At 46.1% G+C, this 16,319-nt stretch overlaps 1 protein-coding gene across 9 annotated transcripts in view; it reads right to left on the bottom strand.

Annotated features, from left to right (window-relative positions):
• Positions 1–16,319, bottom strand: part of LOC144722472 (tensin-3-like) — a 144,308-nt gene that overhangs the window by 23,711 nt on the left and 104,278 nt on the right. For 7 of the 9 annotated variants that reach the window (XM_078600876.1, XM_078600792.1, XM_078600728.1 and 4 more), the window contains 11 exons: positions 14,497–14,535; positions 7,414–7,455; positions 6,335–6,390; positions 5,586–5,763; positions 4,258–4,308; positions 2,850–2,972; positions 2,170–2,234; positions 1,626–1,709; positions 1,403–1,515; positions 249–309; positions 26–101 (listed from right to left, as the gene is read on the bottom strand). In XM_078600876.1, the coding sequence (XP_078457002.1) occupies positions 26–101; positions 249–309; positions 1,403–1,515; positions 1,626–1,709; positions 2,170–2,234; positions 2,850–2,972; positions 4,258–4,308; positions 5,586–5,763; positions 6,335–6,390; positions 7,414–7,455; positions 14,497–14,535 (888 nt within the window). Of the gene's footprint in view, positions 1–25; positions 102–248; positions 310–1,402; positions 1,516–1,625; positions 1,710–2,169; positions 2,235–2,849; positions 2,973–4,257; positions 4,309–5,585; positions 5,764–6,334; positions 6,391–7,413; positions 7,456–8,060; positions 8,281–14,496; positions 14,536–16,319 lie in introns of those variants that run through there. The other 2 variants (XM_078601048.1, XM_078601223.1) reach the window with 2 other exon arrangements.

The following is a 16,319-nucleotide window of genomic DNA, read 5'->3' as shown; positions in this document are numbered from 1 at the left end:
GAATTTAAATTAATGTGCTACTTACCAAGATGTCACCCTTCAGGGGCAGCCCGGGTTCGATTGTAATACAGAAACTGTTGGAATGTTCGGTTGTGATGTTGCTGCAAAAAAACAAGAAAAAGGACGGTTTCTTTTTTTAAACAGACATTTACAATTCCTCAAGGGAAATATGAATCACTTTTGACACATGACTCACTGCCGTGAGTTATTTTAATAAACGGAATATGCGTGCAGTTAGCCATACTCACTAGACGCCAGAGGTATAGAGAGGCTGCATGGCTTGGTATATTTTGAGAAATGGCCTGCAACCTGCGACGGTAAACAGGAACTTACTAAGAATGGGATATTTGTAACAGGGGAGCACGTTAATGGCTCCAGCCAAGTTTAACCAGCAGACACTTCCAAAGCAAATAAGGTTAAAACTTTTGGGGCAGTTTGGGCATGACTGCAACATTAAGAAACTATTTACACCCATTTGTTTTTGTCCGTAATGGGTAAAACATGGCACAAGATTTACTTTTACACAAAAGTCACAATTTATGATCGTTTTTACCAGTGAAGGAAGATGTTTTTTTCGGACAAGTTTACTAAGGTTGTGAACTCTGCCCCGTGTTTACACGATAAATATGGCCCCATCGAGCCAGCAGGATGTCCCGACATGACACGGATAGTGTACATCATTGTACCAGTGCCTGCTTTATGGCCAATACAAAAATAAACTGATAATAAGACATGTAAATTCCTGTCAAACCTTCATGTTTACAAAACCAGAGTATTGATTTACGGATGAGGTTTGGCATGATAGCAAAGCCATAATTAAACAAAAAAAAACACTCACCACTGCCTTTTCATGGACAAAACATATACAGTGGGCTGATGATTCAGGCAATGAGAGAGGGAACAGAGATTGACTGGCTTACAGTGGCGGATCATTATTTACAATTATGGGGGTTTTTTGGAAGCTGGTACATTTTAGCAAAGTAAAAACTCAAAGTGACCGCTCACTCCCAATTGAGCACCGGGCGGTGATCATTTCCTGTTAACAGCCCCAAGCCAGCGGTGGAAATTCCAGATTCCTGTGATGGAAGCAAGTCTATCCATAGGACAACCACCGTTGGACTTGCCCACAAACCGGTACTCATTTTATCGAACCCCAAACGGAGGATGGGCTAAGTCTCAACCCAGGATTTGAAAACGCAACTCTCCGATTGCGAGGTGCTTTCTCCACTGCTGAGCCGCATGAGCAGACAACATTTAGACAAACAGCTTTGATTTGACAAAACTCCAAGTGACCTCGAAGTGACGTTAACGTTGGTAGAACTTGATCATACAATAAAACGTTAAGAAACGCATATATTTTTTGTTTTAAATAGCTCAGTGAACACTCCAATCTGTGGCTTACCTCCATTGGCCTCAAAGTTGGGCAGGCCCTGCACCACAATGTGGTGCAGAAAGAGGGGCATGTTGTTCACCTTGGTTTTTCCAGAAAGGAGCTCGCTGAAATAGGTGACATACCTGCAAAATCCACAAAATCACCGACGTCAGATAAGACGAGCTGAAGGAAATGCAAATAAATGCAACAACGACCAAACAAATGAGCGCATGTCAGGTGAAGAATTCCACACCTCTTCTGCGAGGGCTGCGACACAGCTGCCACTTTGTCATCATAAAATTTCTTCATTGCATATCTGTCCAGGGCCTGGTGAGCGCTGCGAGATCATAACACAAAGGGCATTTCATAAATGTAAATTCCTTTGTGACATGAAAAACATGGCATTTGGGTCATCCATCTGTCGAATGGGTTATTTATAAGGCGGTGAAAACGCGATGAAAAGACACATTTCTCTTTGAAAGGGGCACCTAAGAAAACAAAAGTAGTAGGACTCTACTACTTGGCTTGAGCCAAGTTCTACAAGTGGAGTAAGGTGCAGTGTTTCAGGGGTAGCTTGAGCAAAATCCAAAAACTAAGAAACCTATACTCTTTGGTTCTTTCGGTAAAGTCGCGTAGGTATAAAATAAAATAAATCACGACGTTTCGATCGCAACACAAGCAATCATCATCAGGTGGGAAACCACAGCAAGAAACCTGGGAGACCAAGGATTTGCGATCTCAACGCAAGCTGCGTTGCTTCATATTCAGGGGGTTAGTCTCAGAAGCTGTCACTGTACCTGGCACAGATGCTGTTGTAGTACATGTAGGAGGCCACCACCACACCAGTTCGACCTTTGTTGCCCTGCAGAGGTAACACAGATTCAATGGTATACGGTAAGAATATGTTTGATTAAGAACACAAAAGATGGTTTGTTTACCACCGCTCAATTCGTGACAAAGCAATATAAATTTCGATTTAAAGCTTTCGTGACTGCAGGGATTTATCTTCTTGGTTCTTTCGGTAAAGTCACGTAGAAGGGAAGTAATAAAATAATAAAAATAAAACATAATAAAATAAAATAATTCTCACGACGTTTCGGCTACAACGCAAGCAGCCGTCTTCACCTGTAGCCGAAACGTCGTGAGAATTATTTTATTTTATTATGCTTTATTTTTATTATTTTATTACTTCCCTTCTACGTGACTTTACCGAAAGAACCAAGAAAAAGCAATATAAAGTAACGTAAGTGTTTTTTTTCTCCCGTGTGAATATTTGAAGACATTGCAAGGTTCAAAATGAAAGTGACAATAAATCTATTCCTCTTTTAGGTGTCCTCCTGCAGACCTCAATATTTACAGCAAACCACAGACACTGATTGTGCGGTTAACAAAGCCCGTGAAAGGGATCGTATTTCAAGCTCCTTTGAGTTCCCAGGTTTCACAGCGGTGACACGTCACCGACGCGCACAGCAGGCACCTTGCAGTGTATGACGACGACGTGCTGCGGGTCCGCGTTGAGCCACGAGTCCATGGCCTTGCACAGGCTGCAGAGGATGTCCAGCGGAGGGGCGTGCAGGTCGGGCCATCCAAAGTCCTTCACCTGCCACGCCACGGTTTTCCGAGCATTAACAACACCCACGGTAGGAGCTCTTAACCTTTATTCCTGCCTGGCAGCATTTACATATCCCATAACCATTCGAACAATGGTTATGGGAAGCCACTGGAGCTCTACACTTTTAAATCAAGATTGAAAACTAATTTATTTAAAACTCTATTTTGCTTTTAGTTCGTTGTCCTTCCCCCACACCTCCGATAAGTGCGTTTGGCTACGTACGGTGCGAAAGAAGTTCAACATACATACATACATAAAAACTGAAAATTATTCGAGCGATACCAGAAAATTGTTCATTGCTGTAAACACTCCAAGTGGAAATGTGTCCCGGGCGATTACGTAACCCAGCTGCGGCACCCTCCATGCTGCTTCACAGCAGCAGACCATGAATTATCTTGTGGCGTACTACAATTCCACACCCTATTGCGAGCAGATGGGCTGCAGAAAGTACTTTCTGGAATGAAATCGTTATCTGGCAAGATGCCGACGTGGTTAGAGTGCACGCGACTCGCAACCAAAACGCTTCAAGTCCCACTCGTGGTCAAGGGGGTCAACCCCCGTCTATCATCCCTTGAGCGTCAACAAAATGAGGGATTCACGGCACTGGCTCGAGAGCTGTACGTGAAGATGATTGCCCCCCCCCCTCCCCCACGTTGTCCGTTTGCACACGGAGGGCACTGCCTTGACTCCAATTCCCTTCAATCAGAACCTGGGGCCGGCCCAGGACACGCTGGCGGGACTACGCCGCTCAGCTGGCCTGGGAACCCCTGGAAATTCCTCAGGAAGAGCTAGAGTCTGTCGCCAGGGAAAGGGAGGTCTGGACCGCCACTACTCAGCACGCTGTTGCCACGACCCTCGCCAAGACAAGCGGACTGAGAAACAAACGAGAAACGATCGAACGTCAATTAAACAGCAGGCACACGTTCAGCGGTGCACCGTTGTTGATTTTATTAACAAATCCATTATTTAATGTTGAATAATGCACGTGGCGCGATGGGAGTTTTTTTTTCTCTCAAGCGTGTAACTCCAGCATAGTTTAACTCTCACGAGAAAGTTCAAAAGAATGGCTTGAGGTGGGACAGGGTCTCTCTTAGGTGGTGACAGTAGGCTGATGTTTGTTTGACTTCCTCTGTTGCCACAATTTCTCCGAAAGCAAGTTGCAAATGCTGACCTTTGGAGTAGGATGTGAGCCACAACGAGCAGAGATGTTTGTGATGTGCTGAACGTGGTATTTATTTTGCTCCTATCCTGCGTACGATATCGAGGTACTCACTTGCGGATTGAGCTTTTCAATGTCGTGCCTTCTTTCGGAAAGGTTGAGAATCTAAAAAAAACCAAAAAAAATATTTGCACTCGTTCGTGATACAAACGTAAACTTGCAACCAACTAAATCAATACCTGCGTGTACATTGCTTACGTGTGGAGGGGCCACTGTGACCGCGATCCACAATGGCCAGCGTGGTGAAGTATGGTCAAAAAACTAAGCAACCCATTTTCTACTAAAAGGTGGGGGAGGCCTTCGTCCATAGGTGGAAAAAGAAGTATTCATAATACAAAGAGTAGCACGAGCCATTCTTTTTGACAATTCCACCGCCACAAGACCAAAATGAGCAATTTTAGATCGGACCTCATGCCATAGGGCCTGTATTCTCAGGGGTTGCTTCTTGTAGCGCACATTCGACAAGAGGGCCGAAGCTACTCAAGTGCAAAGAACTTAGAATTTCAACCGGAAGAGTGGTATCTCACAGGCGGTGGAGATGATTCACTGACAGACGTCTCAACTGTGCACACACACCCCAGCCAAACGCGATGACCTAGGCCACAGTTTAAGTCTTTGACCCACTGAGATCCAAACTTAGAGACTTTGTGCTAAATGCCAGGCCAGATACCACGTAGCCTCGCATCAATATTCCTACTGTGGCCCCAACTCTATGTAGAATATCATAGGACATCAAGTCATCGGCAGAAGATTCTCTTGGATTCAATTTATCCCGCAAACAATCGTCTACACTGAATTGCATCAAAACATCGCATGGCAGATGCAGCTAGCTGCCTTCTACACCGATGGAATATTAAGAATAGCCAACAGTGCGACTGACATTCGTCAGCAGCATTTCAGATATTTACCAGGTTACTCCTGCATCTGTCCACTGGCTCACGCATTTCGACATGAGCATATAAACATTGCTGATCGACTCTGCAAATGAAAGATGGAACATCACAAAGTGTCCTTGGCTGTCCCGATGACGTCTGAAGCTCACATACACCAACCCAGTCCATCTCTATGGACGTTTTAACGCGTAGGCTTTCGCGACCAATATTATCCAGAATAAAGTTGATGTTTTTTGGGGTTAGAGTGCGTGACTATAAATGTGTCGTTAACCCACCACCACCCGACGCAGCCAATTAGTAAGGTTTGTCATGTAAACAAAACGTGCCATATTGGTTACTACTTCAGCACACCGGTGTGATGGAGAGTAAACCCACGAATATTTACAATTTGAGTACGCCGCTTCGCTGGTGATTACAACCAGCCTCATCAGACCCAGGAGATTCACCGGAATTGTACAGACGCGTGGAGCGCGACGTTGGTGCGCTCACCAGGTAGTTGTCCGCATGCTTAGATTTGAGCATGCGCGCCACCTCGCGAAGCTGCTGATGGTACGTCAGCTGGGAGCCGCCGGGCGGGTAAGACACGGAGATGATTCGCTCGGTGATGTAGGTGAGATCCAGCTCCTGGCCGGGCTCCATGCTCAGCTCCACGCTCCAGCTGCACGCCCTGCGGGAGGCCACGGCACAAAGCGTCACGCGGAGAGAACGCCGGCGTGGCGGTCGCGCCTCGCCCCGTGCGTCACCGCGCGCTTTACGACACGCTCTTTGCAGACGGAACAAGATGGGAACAGATGGCGCGCGTGGAAATGCCAAGGTGATATAAACAAAAGCACACGGCCGAATGTATCACGAGTGAGGTGTGTTGTCTGTAAAATGCACGCATCCCTTTGAGATAAAGAGGCTTTTAATCTTAAGATGTTATGTTTTTAGCAATGTTTCTCCAAAATATGTTTTCATCAAGACAGTAAATTTCACGAGAAAGCGTCATAGAAGCACACTTCGCTTTCCTGTTGAGATGTGTCCTGCCTGATAATCACAACTCTTTGGATGTTATTTTGAACATCAAACAGACAAGATAAGGTGAAAGAGAATGGAACGTTTAAAGGGAAATCAGCACATAGTTATGTAAAAACATGGTAATTGAACGGCTGTTTTTGTACTCTGCAGAATCCCGATTTAAGTCACGCGGATCCCACTGACAGCCATAAAGGCACTGATTTAAAAAAAAACTCACTTACTGGCTTGGCTTACGTCTGACGTTAGAAAAACCTTCAGGGTTAGATGTCACCAACGCCTGCGAAAAGAAACGTAGCCCTTGTTACGAGAACTTTCCTCGTGTTTATTTCAGCATTCATTTACCACATTCCAACATGATTAAACTCACTTCGTAAACTTTACAATTTAAAAAAAAATCCACACCAATGGTAGCACATCAGCGTGCAATGGATATTGCTTGATTAAAGGTCCTCGTTTTCTGCTCCACTCGTGCAGAGGTGAAGTGGAATCCCTCGGACTGAAATTCTAATTCTCATTAACATTCGTTTGTAAGTCGCCTCCCACGAACGTCTCAGTCGTCCATCTCGAATGGAGTCGCCCTTTGGGTCCGCGCGCGTGTCAAACCGCGGCGACGGTTCCCCCCCCCCAGCCCCCTTCACGACCATGGCCACATTAATCAAGATCCGTGTAGGGAGCTCATCATCTCCGACGGAAGACAAACAGAGGTGGGGGGGTGGGGCGCCTTGAGAGATTTGGCAGTGGCCTCCGGGCTCGCAGTGCAGCATCGCTCGCTCGGGAGAGAGGCGTGCTGTGGGTTCTCCGATGCGGGGAAACCCGCTTTGCTTCACAAGCCGACCAGGTCATCCCACTACGGCCAATTCTGCGGTTTCCCATTGCCGGAATTTGGCAGATAAAACGCGAGGGTTGCACACTTTTAAGAAATAAATAAAACAAACTTTGGTTATACTGTGCTGCCAGTGGTTTATAAGAATAATGGCCATAGCACTATGAAAAAGGGTCATTGTCTGAAACGTCACACAATATATAGTTTCTCCCCAATTTAAGGGCCACAGCGTTATTGGCGAATGTGTTGAGTTTTTGGTTAAAAAAACGTGTTCCTGACTATAATATAATTAAATATTTTATATATATATAAATAACACCCTCCACATTTTTCAGTGTAAATATCTTCAGCACCGAGAAAAAAAGACTAAGGAAAGCGTATGACAGCTTTACACAAGGAACACCGCTATGAATTCCACATGGAAAACATATTACTTTAAGGATGGAACAAGGTGATTGTACCGCTGCAGGCACTTACTGTCGAGTTTACATGCTTCGAGGGGATGTCCTGGCTGCTTGGCTAAAGGATGGGGAGCAGGAAAGAAACAGGAGACGATATGAACCAGATGTCAACAAGCACTACCTCGAAATATTAATGTCTTCCTGCCCCAGTGGCCTAACGCTCATTCACTGGCCTGAAGGGGCTAACGAAAGCACGTCCCGTTTCAACAATTTGTTCCATCATTTCCCAATTCGGCGAAAACAGCCTCGCAAATTCAATTAAAGAGCCCAGCGCGCGAGAGAGACACGACCGATCGGTGCTGAATAGCAGATGCGGGCGTCAAGCGGCACCGCAAGGCGCACGCGGGAAGAAGTGTGGCGAGTGTGAAGTTGTGATTTTATTCTACACCTCCTGCCACAACACGGCCAACGCAGCATTGTTAGAGAAACGACTTTACGAGCGACGGGGAGGCAACGCGCAGAGAGCTCATGAAGCAGAAGCTGCCGTGAGCCATCGTGCAACCAACCGCACGCGTCAAGGTTTACAACCGTTCGTACGCAGCACGCGTTCTCGAGCGCGTCCTTGCCGCGCAATTTATTGTCTTTGTACGCATGGCAGAAGCAAGTCGGAGACGAAACAAAACCAGCGCAAGGGTTCGACCGTGACCCTTAGCCAGCACGCACCTGTACACGGCTGTACCTTGCGCAGTGAGCCGAGGAAGTTTGCCGAAGCGGTCACAATCAACAGTGAACGCCCCCCACCCCTCTCACGGCACGAGGGGGTCACAGCGGCCCCCAGTCGCAACCGAGTCGCAAGCCGGCGCCCTCTCACGCGCGCAGACACGGCAGCATTGCGCTTCGCAGGGCGGCGCAGGGAAATCGCGCACATTTTCACGATGCTCAGAGGGTGGGAGAGAGAGAGAGAGTTTCGGAGGGAGGGAGGGGAGGAGGCCTGGGTGTGTGTGGAGGGGGGGGCTCCTGCTGGGCAGCTTGGTATTGGCCAAGGATGGTTTCAACACCCCCTACCACCCCCCCGTGAGAGATGCAAACGCGAGAGGAGGTGAAATGACCCAGAGCACGTCTCGAGACAATTTATCGCGAGGTGATGAAGGACTGCGTGCTGCTATCTACAATAAAATGGTTGACGAAAACAATGGCAGTTAATTCCGCGCTCATGCAAACCGCAAATTGGAATTTTAATCTCGTTATTTTTTTCACGACATTGTTGAGGCAATGTTCACATTCGTTTTTAATTACCATAGATTTATATGTGCGTGCGAAATCAAAATATCAATCCAAACCAGCTGTAACAATTTATACCTGGCAACGTGACCAAGCTAACTTGAGACTTCGCCGACTGCTACCTGGCACACACAATTATAAACATTCACCCGATCGCATCTCTCAAACACAACTCCTGCTGAGGCCGCTGTTGCAAAAAATCCCCGCTCTGACCGGCAGGTTTCTCAGAATTAGCTATTTACTCAACAATTTTCCACGGCAGTAACGTCCTCAACGTCTCACCAAATACAATCAAACAACAGTCTTTAAAATCCAACACGATCAGCCAAATGACTCCCAACCAACTCGAAAAGTGATCAGATCTACCGCACAAGCAGGACTGTTCTGTGAGGTTTGGTTGCACGCATTCACGTATCGATATCTGCCTCGTAAGACCGTGAGAGGGGTTTTGAGAGGCCTCCATCCAGCAGTTGATACATCGTGGCCAACGATGATGATGATGATGGCATTAAAATAGATTCCATTAAAAAAGTATCTGGATGCTGCCTGTCCCTCTGGCAAGACACATTTGTGTTTGGTAAACACCTGAGCAAACCTTGGCACAGTACGTTGAGGCCAAGGTATCCTATCGAGAAATGAAAGCTCTGAATGTAACCACCCTCCCCCTGGGTGGAGGGTTACCGACATTCAAATGGCAGTTCGACTGAGCGGGTGCCAACGCACGCAAAAATAATAATCAAACCACTCCCAATCTCATCCAGCAACACCTCAAACGACCCCAATTCAAAATCACTATGATTTTTAAGTGACGCTGTCTCGCTTTTAAAAACGATATGAAGATGGTCGCAGAACCGCCCCCCCCCCCCTGCCTCGCCCCGTATCGGGCATCGACATCCACCAGGACTGTCATTTTGCACGATGACCGATGATTTCTGAGCGCCGTGTCACACTGTAAGAAGGCAAACAATGCTACCGATCCATTTGACCTTTCAGGAACAAAGTGCTCTTCAGAACTATGTTGCAGGTTCTAACAGTTCGACTTATACTCTAGACACGAACAATTCATTAGAGTTGGAAATAAGGAGATGGTAGTCGGAGGATGGAGTGCTTTTTGAAGGCTCATATTGGTAATTTGGGTTTTACAAAGCACTTCAAGAGGTTTTCAATCAGTGCATATTGCTAGCTCGTAAACACGGACACTGGCTATACGCGTGAAGAGATGCATTTTCAGGACAATACTGGTGATAGAATGGCAGAGATAGGAGATCACACACGCGCTATGAACCTGGTGGTCAAAGTTCAATTTCTGGTCAGGGCTTAACCCTCCACCAATCCCCATTGACCAGCATGGTGACGTGGGCTCAAACAACACCCCTAGGACTGACTTGGCAAGGCGAGGCCTTCATCCATCCGTGAATCGACAAAGGGATGTCCGTAATTGAAGTAATGATTACATTATTATTTAAATGATAAGTATGGTAAGCTCTGTAAAAAAAAATGCCAAGGACATTATTCTTGCGACGCAAATGTACGCATCAGCAGAACAGTCTCGAGCTTGCGCCCACAGCGTTTCTCAGCAGGTTGGGCCATTTCTGCGTTGATTTACTGCCACAGGCCAGCCCCAAAGGCTTAATTGTGAGGACAATTAAACTAAATGCCTTCCTAATTGTACTTTCACTCGGGGGCCTGGAGTGTCTCAGTCCCGTCTACCAGCATCACTTTGAACAGACTCCAAACCAAATTCCCAGGCATCGCGGCGGAAGCCTCATCAGATACCGTTCAGAGCAATGGCCTTGGCTTGCATACCAAGCACTGGGGGGTGGGGGGCAGTTGGGGGGGGGGGCAGGTGGGGGGGGGGGCAGGTGGGGGGGGGGCAGGTGGGGGGGGTCTCTTTCCACGTTTACGTGGCGTGAGCTGGGCCCACGTCTGTGGCATCGCTGAATCTTTTTGTTTCGTAGACGAGCCGTGAAAAAACCTTCAAGGGGAGGTCACCCGTAATTATTGCTCAAAACCGTGATGTTGTTACACGCCAGCTGATACACCAGCTGATTACGTTCGATGCATATAGAAATAGCATTTCTACATTGGCGCAATACGTTTTAAATGCCCATATGCGTTTTGTAATGCCGTATTACTCTATTAAAACACAAGCATGTACACGTAAAAAGGCATGGTTTAAATAGCGTTATTAAATCATGTTCCTTTTTACCAGTTGCCATTTACTTTTCTGAAAATGCAGCAAACCTATTTCCTTTCACCTGTTTTATTGTACCCAAATGCCCGTCTCAGCGAGGCTACAAAATCGTGGAAAATATCACAGTTTACAGCTTTAAATGTTGCCGGGGAAAAATAATCGCTTTTTTTTTGTCATGAATCTTTTATAACGAGGTACAAGTCTAACGCTGTTAAAGCGTCCGTGGTCGATGAGGTCCTGGCAATGGCTTTGTTTACTCGAATGCGCTATCGATGTGTTTTTGAAGACCGCATGTGCCGAGGGTAACAGGCGGGCATGGATCCCTACAGTGTGTTCGTCATTTTCGAAGGTTTAACGCCGAAGTTGGTGCAGCCATTTGGCAATGTGTCAAAAAACAAAATTGGTGGATATAGTCATTTCGGAATTCAGACAAAGTGGTCAAAAGAAAGATACAAAAAATCACGATGACAGATTATTGCGTTATTATTAAACTAAAATTGCAGGATATGAATTCCGTTTGATATGCGTTGGTTTCTCATGCGGCATCTGCTGACACAAGCTTGTAGGTAGTCCCACATACCACACCACAACAGCAGCAGCAGCAGCAGCCAGTAAGATGCTTTACATCTGGTGCACCAAGAGTACATGTGCTATCCATTAGTAGAGCTTTAATTATCCAAAGTCAGCAAGATAATGGATAATACAATTTTTGTATAAACAAACGTCTAAACTTAGGTGCACTCATTACCACAATCATTCACACGGGTTTTTTTTCTTTCCAGGAAGAGTAGCAAGGGCGGTTGTGTGCGTACGGGATACACATTTGTTATCTGATCGGCTGTGTTTCTATAACAAGATGGAATTTCAATGGGAATATTCATGCCAACAACCCCGGATTAATTCCAATGCCTACCCGTGTAAATAATTTACTGTTGGAATCAGGCTACGAGCCAATAGCCGAAACGGCAGACGCATTTTATACACTTGTGGATCACGAAAGCTTCACATTCGTCCAAAGAGTCAATCAACAACATTAAGCAACGTCAGACCATGCCCGCCCGCCCCCCCATCCAGCATGATGTTACAACGGTCGGTGCATTGTTTCGTAAGTAAACGACGCTAGCCCCCCACAATTGAGGTCATCGCTTTAAACAAATTTAAACAGATAAACTTGCTTTGTCTGCCAGAAAACAAGGCCCCCCCCCTCGTTGCGTTCGAGTGAAGAAGCCCCCTTTCACGGCACACACGACGATCGTGACACCTGCCAGCGAGCGGCATTTCTCTTTTTTTTTCACCAAGGAATGTTTTAGAGTCGCTGAAACCTCCAGGACAGGAGTATGCCGTGTGACACGCCATGCGGTGGTCATGGGAGGAGGTGTTTGCGGGGGGGGGGGGCTGCTAGACAGGTACTGTACATAATCTCACGCTCACCGCACTGGCGCCTAAACAGCATACCAGAAGTCATCGCTGCGATTTGCGGGCAGCTGTTCAAACCTCAGTGCGGTTGTACTCGTGCGGTCATTCCGTGAAAGGCCGTCGCAATCAAAATATTTCATAATTTGTAAACATCTGCACGACAAAGTCGGCGCACATTGAAGGTAATAAATTAAATGCTGTATTGTATTGCACTCCATGGATTTTAAAATTAAATACACAATGCTAATTATACCGACACTGTGGGCACTGGACAGCAAATCAGGTGGTGAGAGTAGTTATTCACTCGTTTAGATACCAGACCAACAGCAACAACAAAAACATCCGTCTATGTATGTATACCTGTTGAACTTCTTTCGCACCGTACATAGCCAATCGCAGGTGCGGGGGAAGGACAACAACACTAAACAGCAGCAACAACAGATGTCGCGGCAGCGCAATGGTTATAGCGCGCAACGCACTTGCAATGCAGTGGTCGCAGGTTCAAACTCCAGCAGCACCCGTCTGCATTCTGTAAATTGAAAGTGGTGCTCAATCCAGTTCAAGTGAAAGGTGCCCACTGAAAGGGATTCAAGTCCAAGTGATTTCCTGACCAAATGAGCATTGAGGTGGTGCTCACCTCCCATGAGCCAGCGGTGTCAATTCCACATTCCTATGGCGGGGAAGAGTCTATGCTTAGAACAACCTCTATTGACTTCTCCAAAAAGTTGCACTTCTTGTCTTCACACCGGAGGGAGGGATGATGGTCTGATTGAAACCGCAACCAGGATTGTAAGTTGTGAGCCGCCCTCTCTATCCTCTCTCTCTCTCCTGCTAAGCCACCTGGCGGTCTTAAACAAAGCGGTGTTCAATCCAGTTCAGGTCACCAGCGGTGTCCACTGAATGGGATTAGGCGGTGACAAGTGGCTGCGCGGCAACCCCATTCATCTTGTGTGCACGGAGAAGGCGGCTACTGAAAACTAGAACACGATCCAACCCTAGTAGGGTGAATATGACCGCAAATTAATGTTTGCTTTTGCTTCTTCCTCTTTACACATTGTGCCTTTGTGCCAGGACGCGCGGCCGAGAAAATCAACAATTTGCAGTATTAAAAAACAACAGTGAAACAGCACGAGAGAATTAGCGCCTTTTCTTCGTTAAAGCCAAAACAAATACAAGTGGTTCTGCTTTACAATAAGGCCACAACCGTGGAGAAAAAATAAAAATAGGGTGAATGGTTGTAGGCGCGCGCATGAGACCTCAATCTAGTTTCCCCGATGAAAACCGAATTCTACCTTTCCCGTTGGCGCAGACACACAGGTAGCCCATATTATGTGAAACCGTACTTTACGCTCCAGTGTACGCAGCCTAAATAAGGGCCCAGCTATTCCACAACGGGGATTTAACAGAAGTTATGTAACGGTGACCAAGCCGAAGCTCAAAGTGCATGCATCGAATGGTGTGTTTGGGAATTAACTTGTATGTTTCGTACGCAATTGGTTCATGTCGCCTCTGAAGCCAGCCATTGGAGGCACTATCATTTAGCGCAGTGTTAAAATAAAACTCAGTAAGTTTTAGGATGAAATCTCAGCCCTGTATCTTGCATCGCTGGGGGGTGTGAATAGTTCCTCACCAAGAGATATCTGAGATTGCATCAATATCGTGACAAGTATCGTGGCCTTACGTAGGACGCGTCGCGAGACAGGACGATGGCCGATGCTCAAGACAAACTACGGAGTGGCAGCCAAGGAATTGAACGCCTCTGATTCTGATGCTACACCCACTGCGGAGATGAAGCAATGGATCTATTTTTGCTAATTGGTGGATTTTAACATTGCAGGATCATGAAAGATGGTGAGAGCTAGGGAATGTCTTTCATCCAACAGTGAATTGACCATAGCTGATGATGATGAATGGCCATGGGACTACAACATAAACACTACATTTCTGGAGCGTGTTTATGAGTCAAACATTACAAGAAAGTATAATAAGCGAATAGGCACTAGCAAATAAGTAATAAAACAACAATGCCATTAAAAAAATCATTAAGCACAGATTGAACGTCACATTTCAGTTACTTTAGCCACAATGGTTACTGAAAAGGTCACCTCAAAAGTCAACAGACCTGGGGGTTTTTTCCAGCACAAAGGAACGCGGTGTAACATTTATCAAAAGTCACAGGATGTCAAAGTTCAAGACGATGTGGGTTTGTTTGTTTGTTGACGTCAAGGGCGAGGGCACCGTGATGGTGGCGGCGGCGTCGTTACTCACCAACTCGTAGTTGACCGGAGCGGCGCACGGACCTGCCACCTGAAACAGAGACGCGACATCAATGGTGAGTTCCAGCGGCCACCGCGGCTACAACGTTCGGACGTGACAGTAACGAGCAACAAACGGCACGGGCCGCGTGTGTCCACTAAAACAAAACGCTTTTGTACATTTCTTTAGAGAATTTTCGAGAACCAAATGGCACGGTAATTTGCAAACATTAAACGCTGCAATTATCTGAATTCCAAACCCGAAACCGCAGGAAATGTTGGTGGAATACGCATTCAAAATTAATTTGCACACCATATGGCTAGCACAAACAAATACATGTGCATTTTTTTATTATGGTAATATGAGAAGTATTTTTGTAATAAAAAAAATGGTGTTTATTTTACGATGTGAGCCATCTAAATTATTCCATACCAGGCCGACCAATAAGTGAGTATGCACGTCTCAAAATCACTCCGCAAAACTCTTTGAATGCCCACGTGGTTTGAAATATTGACCGTCTAATATTGTGATCAAAACGTACGTAACAATCACCAGAGGTGTGGACTCGAGTCATGTGACTTGGACTCGAGTCAGACTCGAGTCATGAATTTGATGACTTGCGACTCGACTTGGACTTGCATAACAATGACTTTGTCCCACCTATGAGATGTGGACTCGAGTCATGTGACTTGGACTCGAGTCAGACTCGAGTCATGAATTTGATGACTTGCGACTCGACTTGGACTTGCATAACAATGACTTTGTCCCACCTCTGACAATCACACAGATGTCATTATCCCGTCACAAATCTCATCAGGGTTTTTGCAATCAAGGGGAGGGTGGCATTGTCAGTGATAGAAAGCACCGCTTTATCACAACATATAAAGAGATGCCCTCACATCAACACTCTCAACACACAGAGTATTTTGCGTTCCACGCTTCTCCACGCATGCCTAATAATACGTATTACCTTAAAAGACAGTAATCACGGTTTGTTTTGGCTAACACTCTGGCCTATGTGGACACCCTAGTGAGCTCCCCATGTCCATGTGTGGCTGTGAAGCGGCCTTGTAATCGCTGCCCTAGGGACATGGGCCCACTGCACGCCACGGATACCTAGGCTGAGCTCCATGCCTCGCCCCCGTGGGCTTGCAGCTGTTGTGCTCGAGCAGGCATGTCACCCACACAAGTCTAGGCAATGTGCCACATCTTCACATCTATTGACTCGCGCATGCCTGGGTTACAATGCCACTTCCTCTACCACTTTTAAGAAAAGCGCTCGATTATTTTTCGCTATAAACGGTGACAACGGCGATTCCCATATTGAGGTGAGAGAACCATAATGTTGAATTAACTTGTCACTCTTATTAAAACAAACAAAACATACATGTTTTCGAGTTACTTTGCACTTTTGACAACCGTGAAAACGAGTTATGGCTGTGTAAGTAGAGAGGCTTACGGGGATGGGCATTCAGGACAAAGATTACAGGAAGAATGCTCCGTGCTCAACAGACTTTCTCAAATATTAAAGAAAGACACCTCCAGGCGCGAAGCACCACGTTTGTCAAATAATTTGCCCTATAAATAATTTTCAACTTCCCAAGCCAGCTGGTATTTCAAGGGAATTATAGAACAATATATGCGTGCAAACAGTGCCACAAGTACAATACAAATTTTAGACCTCTGCAAACAGATTCAAAGGTAGTGACTTCAACTGAGAACAATTCAGCCACACATGAAGTAAGAAATGTAAGAAGTGCTGCATTTGAAAAGGGTAAAAGTGCTCAAACTCCACTGATTTGCAGTTTTAAAATATTTCACGCCCTATAATTTCA

Source organism: Lampetra planeri, chromosome 1 (assembly GCF_965212315.1).
Source record: "Lampetra planeri chromosome 1, kcLamPlan1.2.h2, whole genome shotgun sequence".
In the NCBI taxonomy this organism is placed as follows: domain Eukaryota; kingdom Metazoa; phylum Chordata; class Hyperoartia; order Petromyzontiformes; family Petromyzontidae; genus Lampetra; species Lampetra planeri.
Note: the sequence above shows the minus strand (reverse complement) of the source record. Positions and strands in the feature narration are given on the sequence as shown.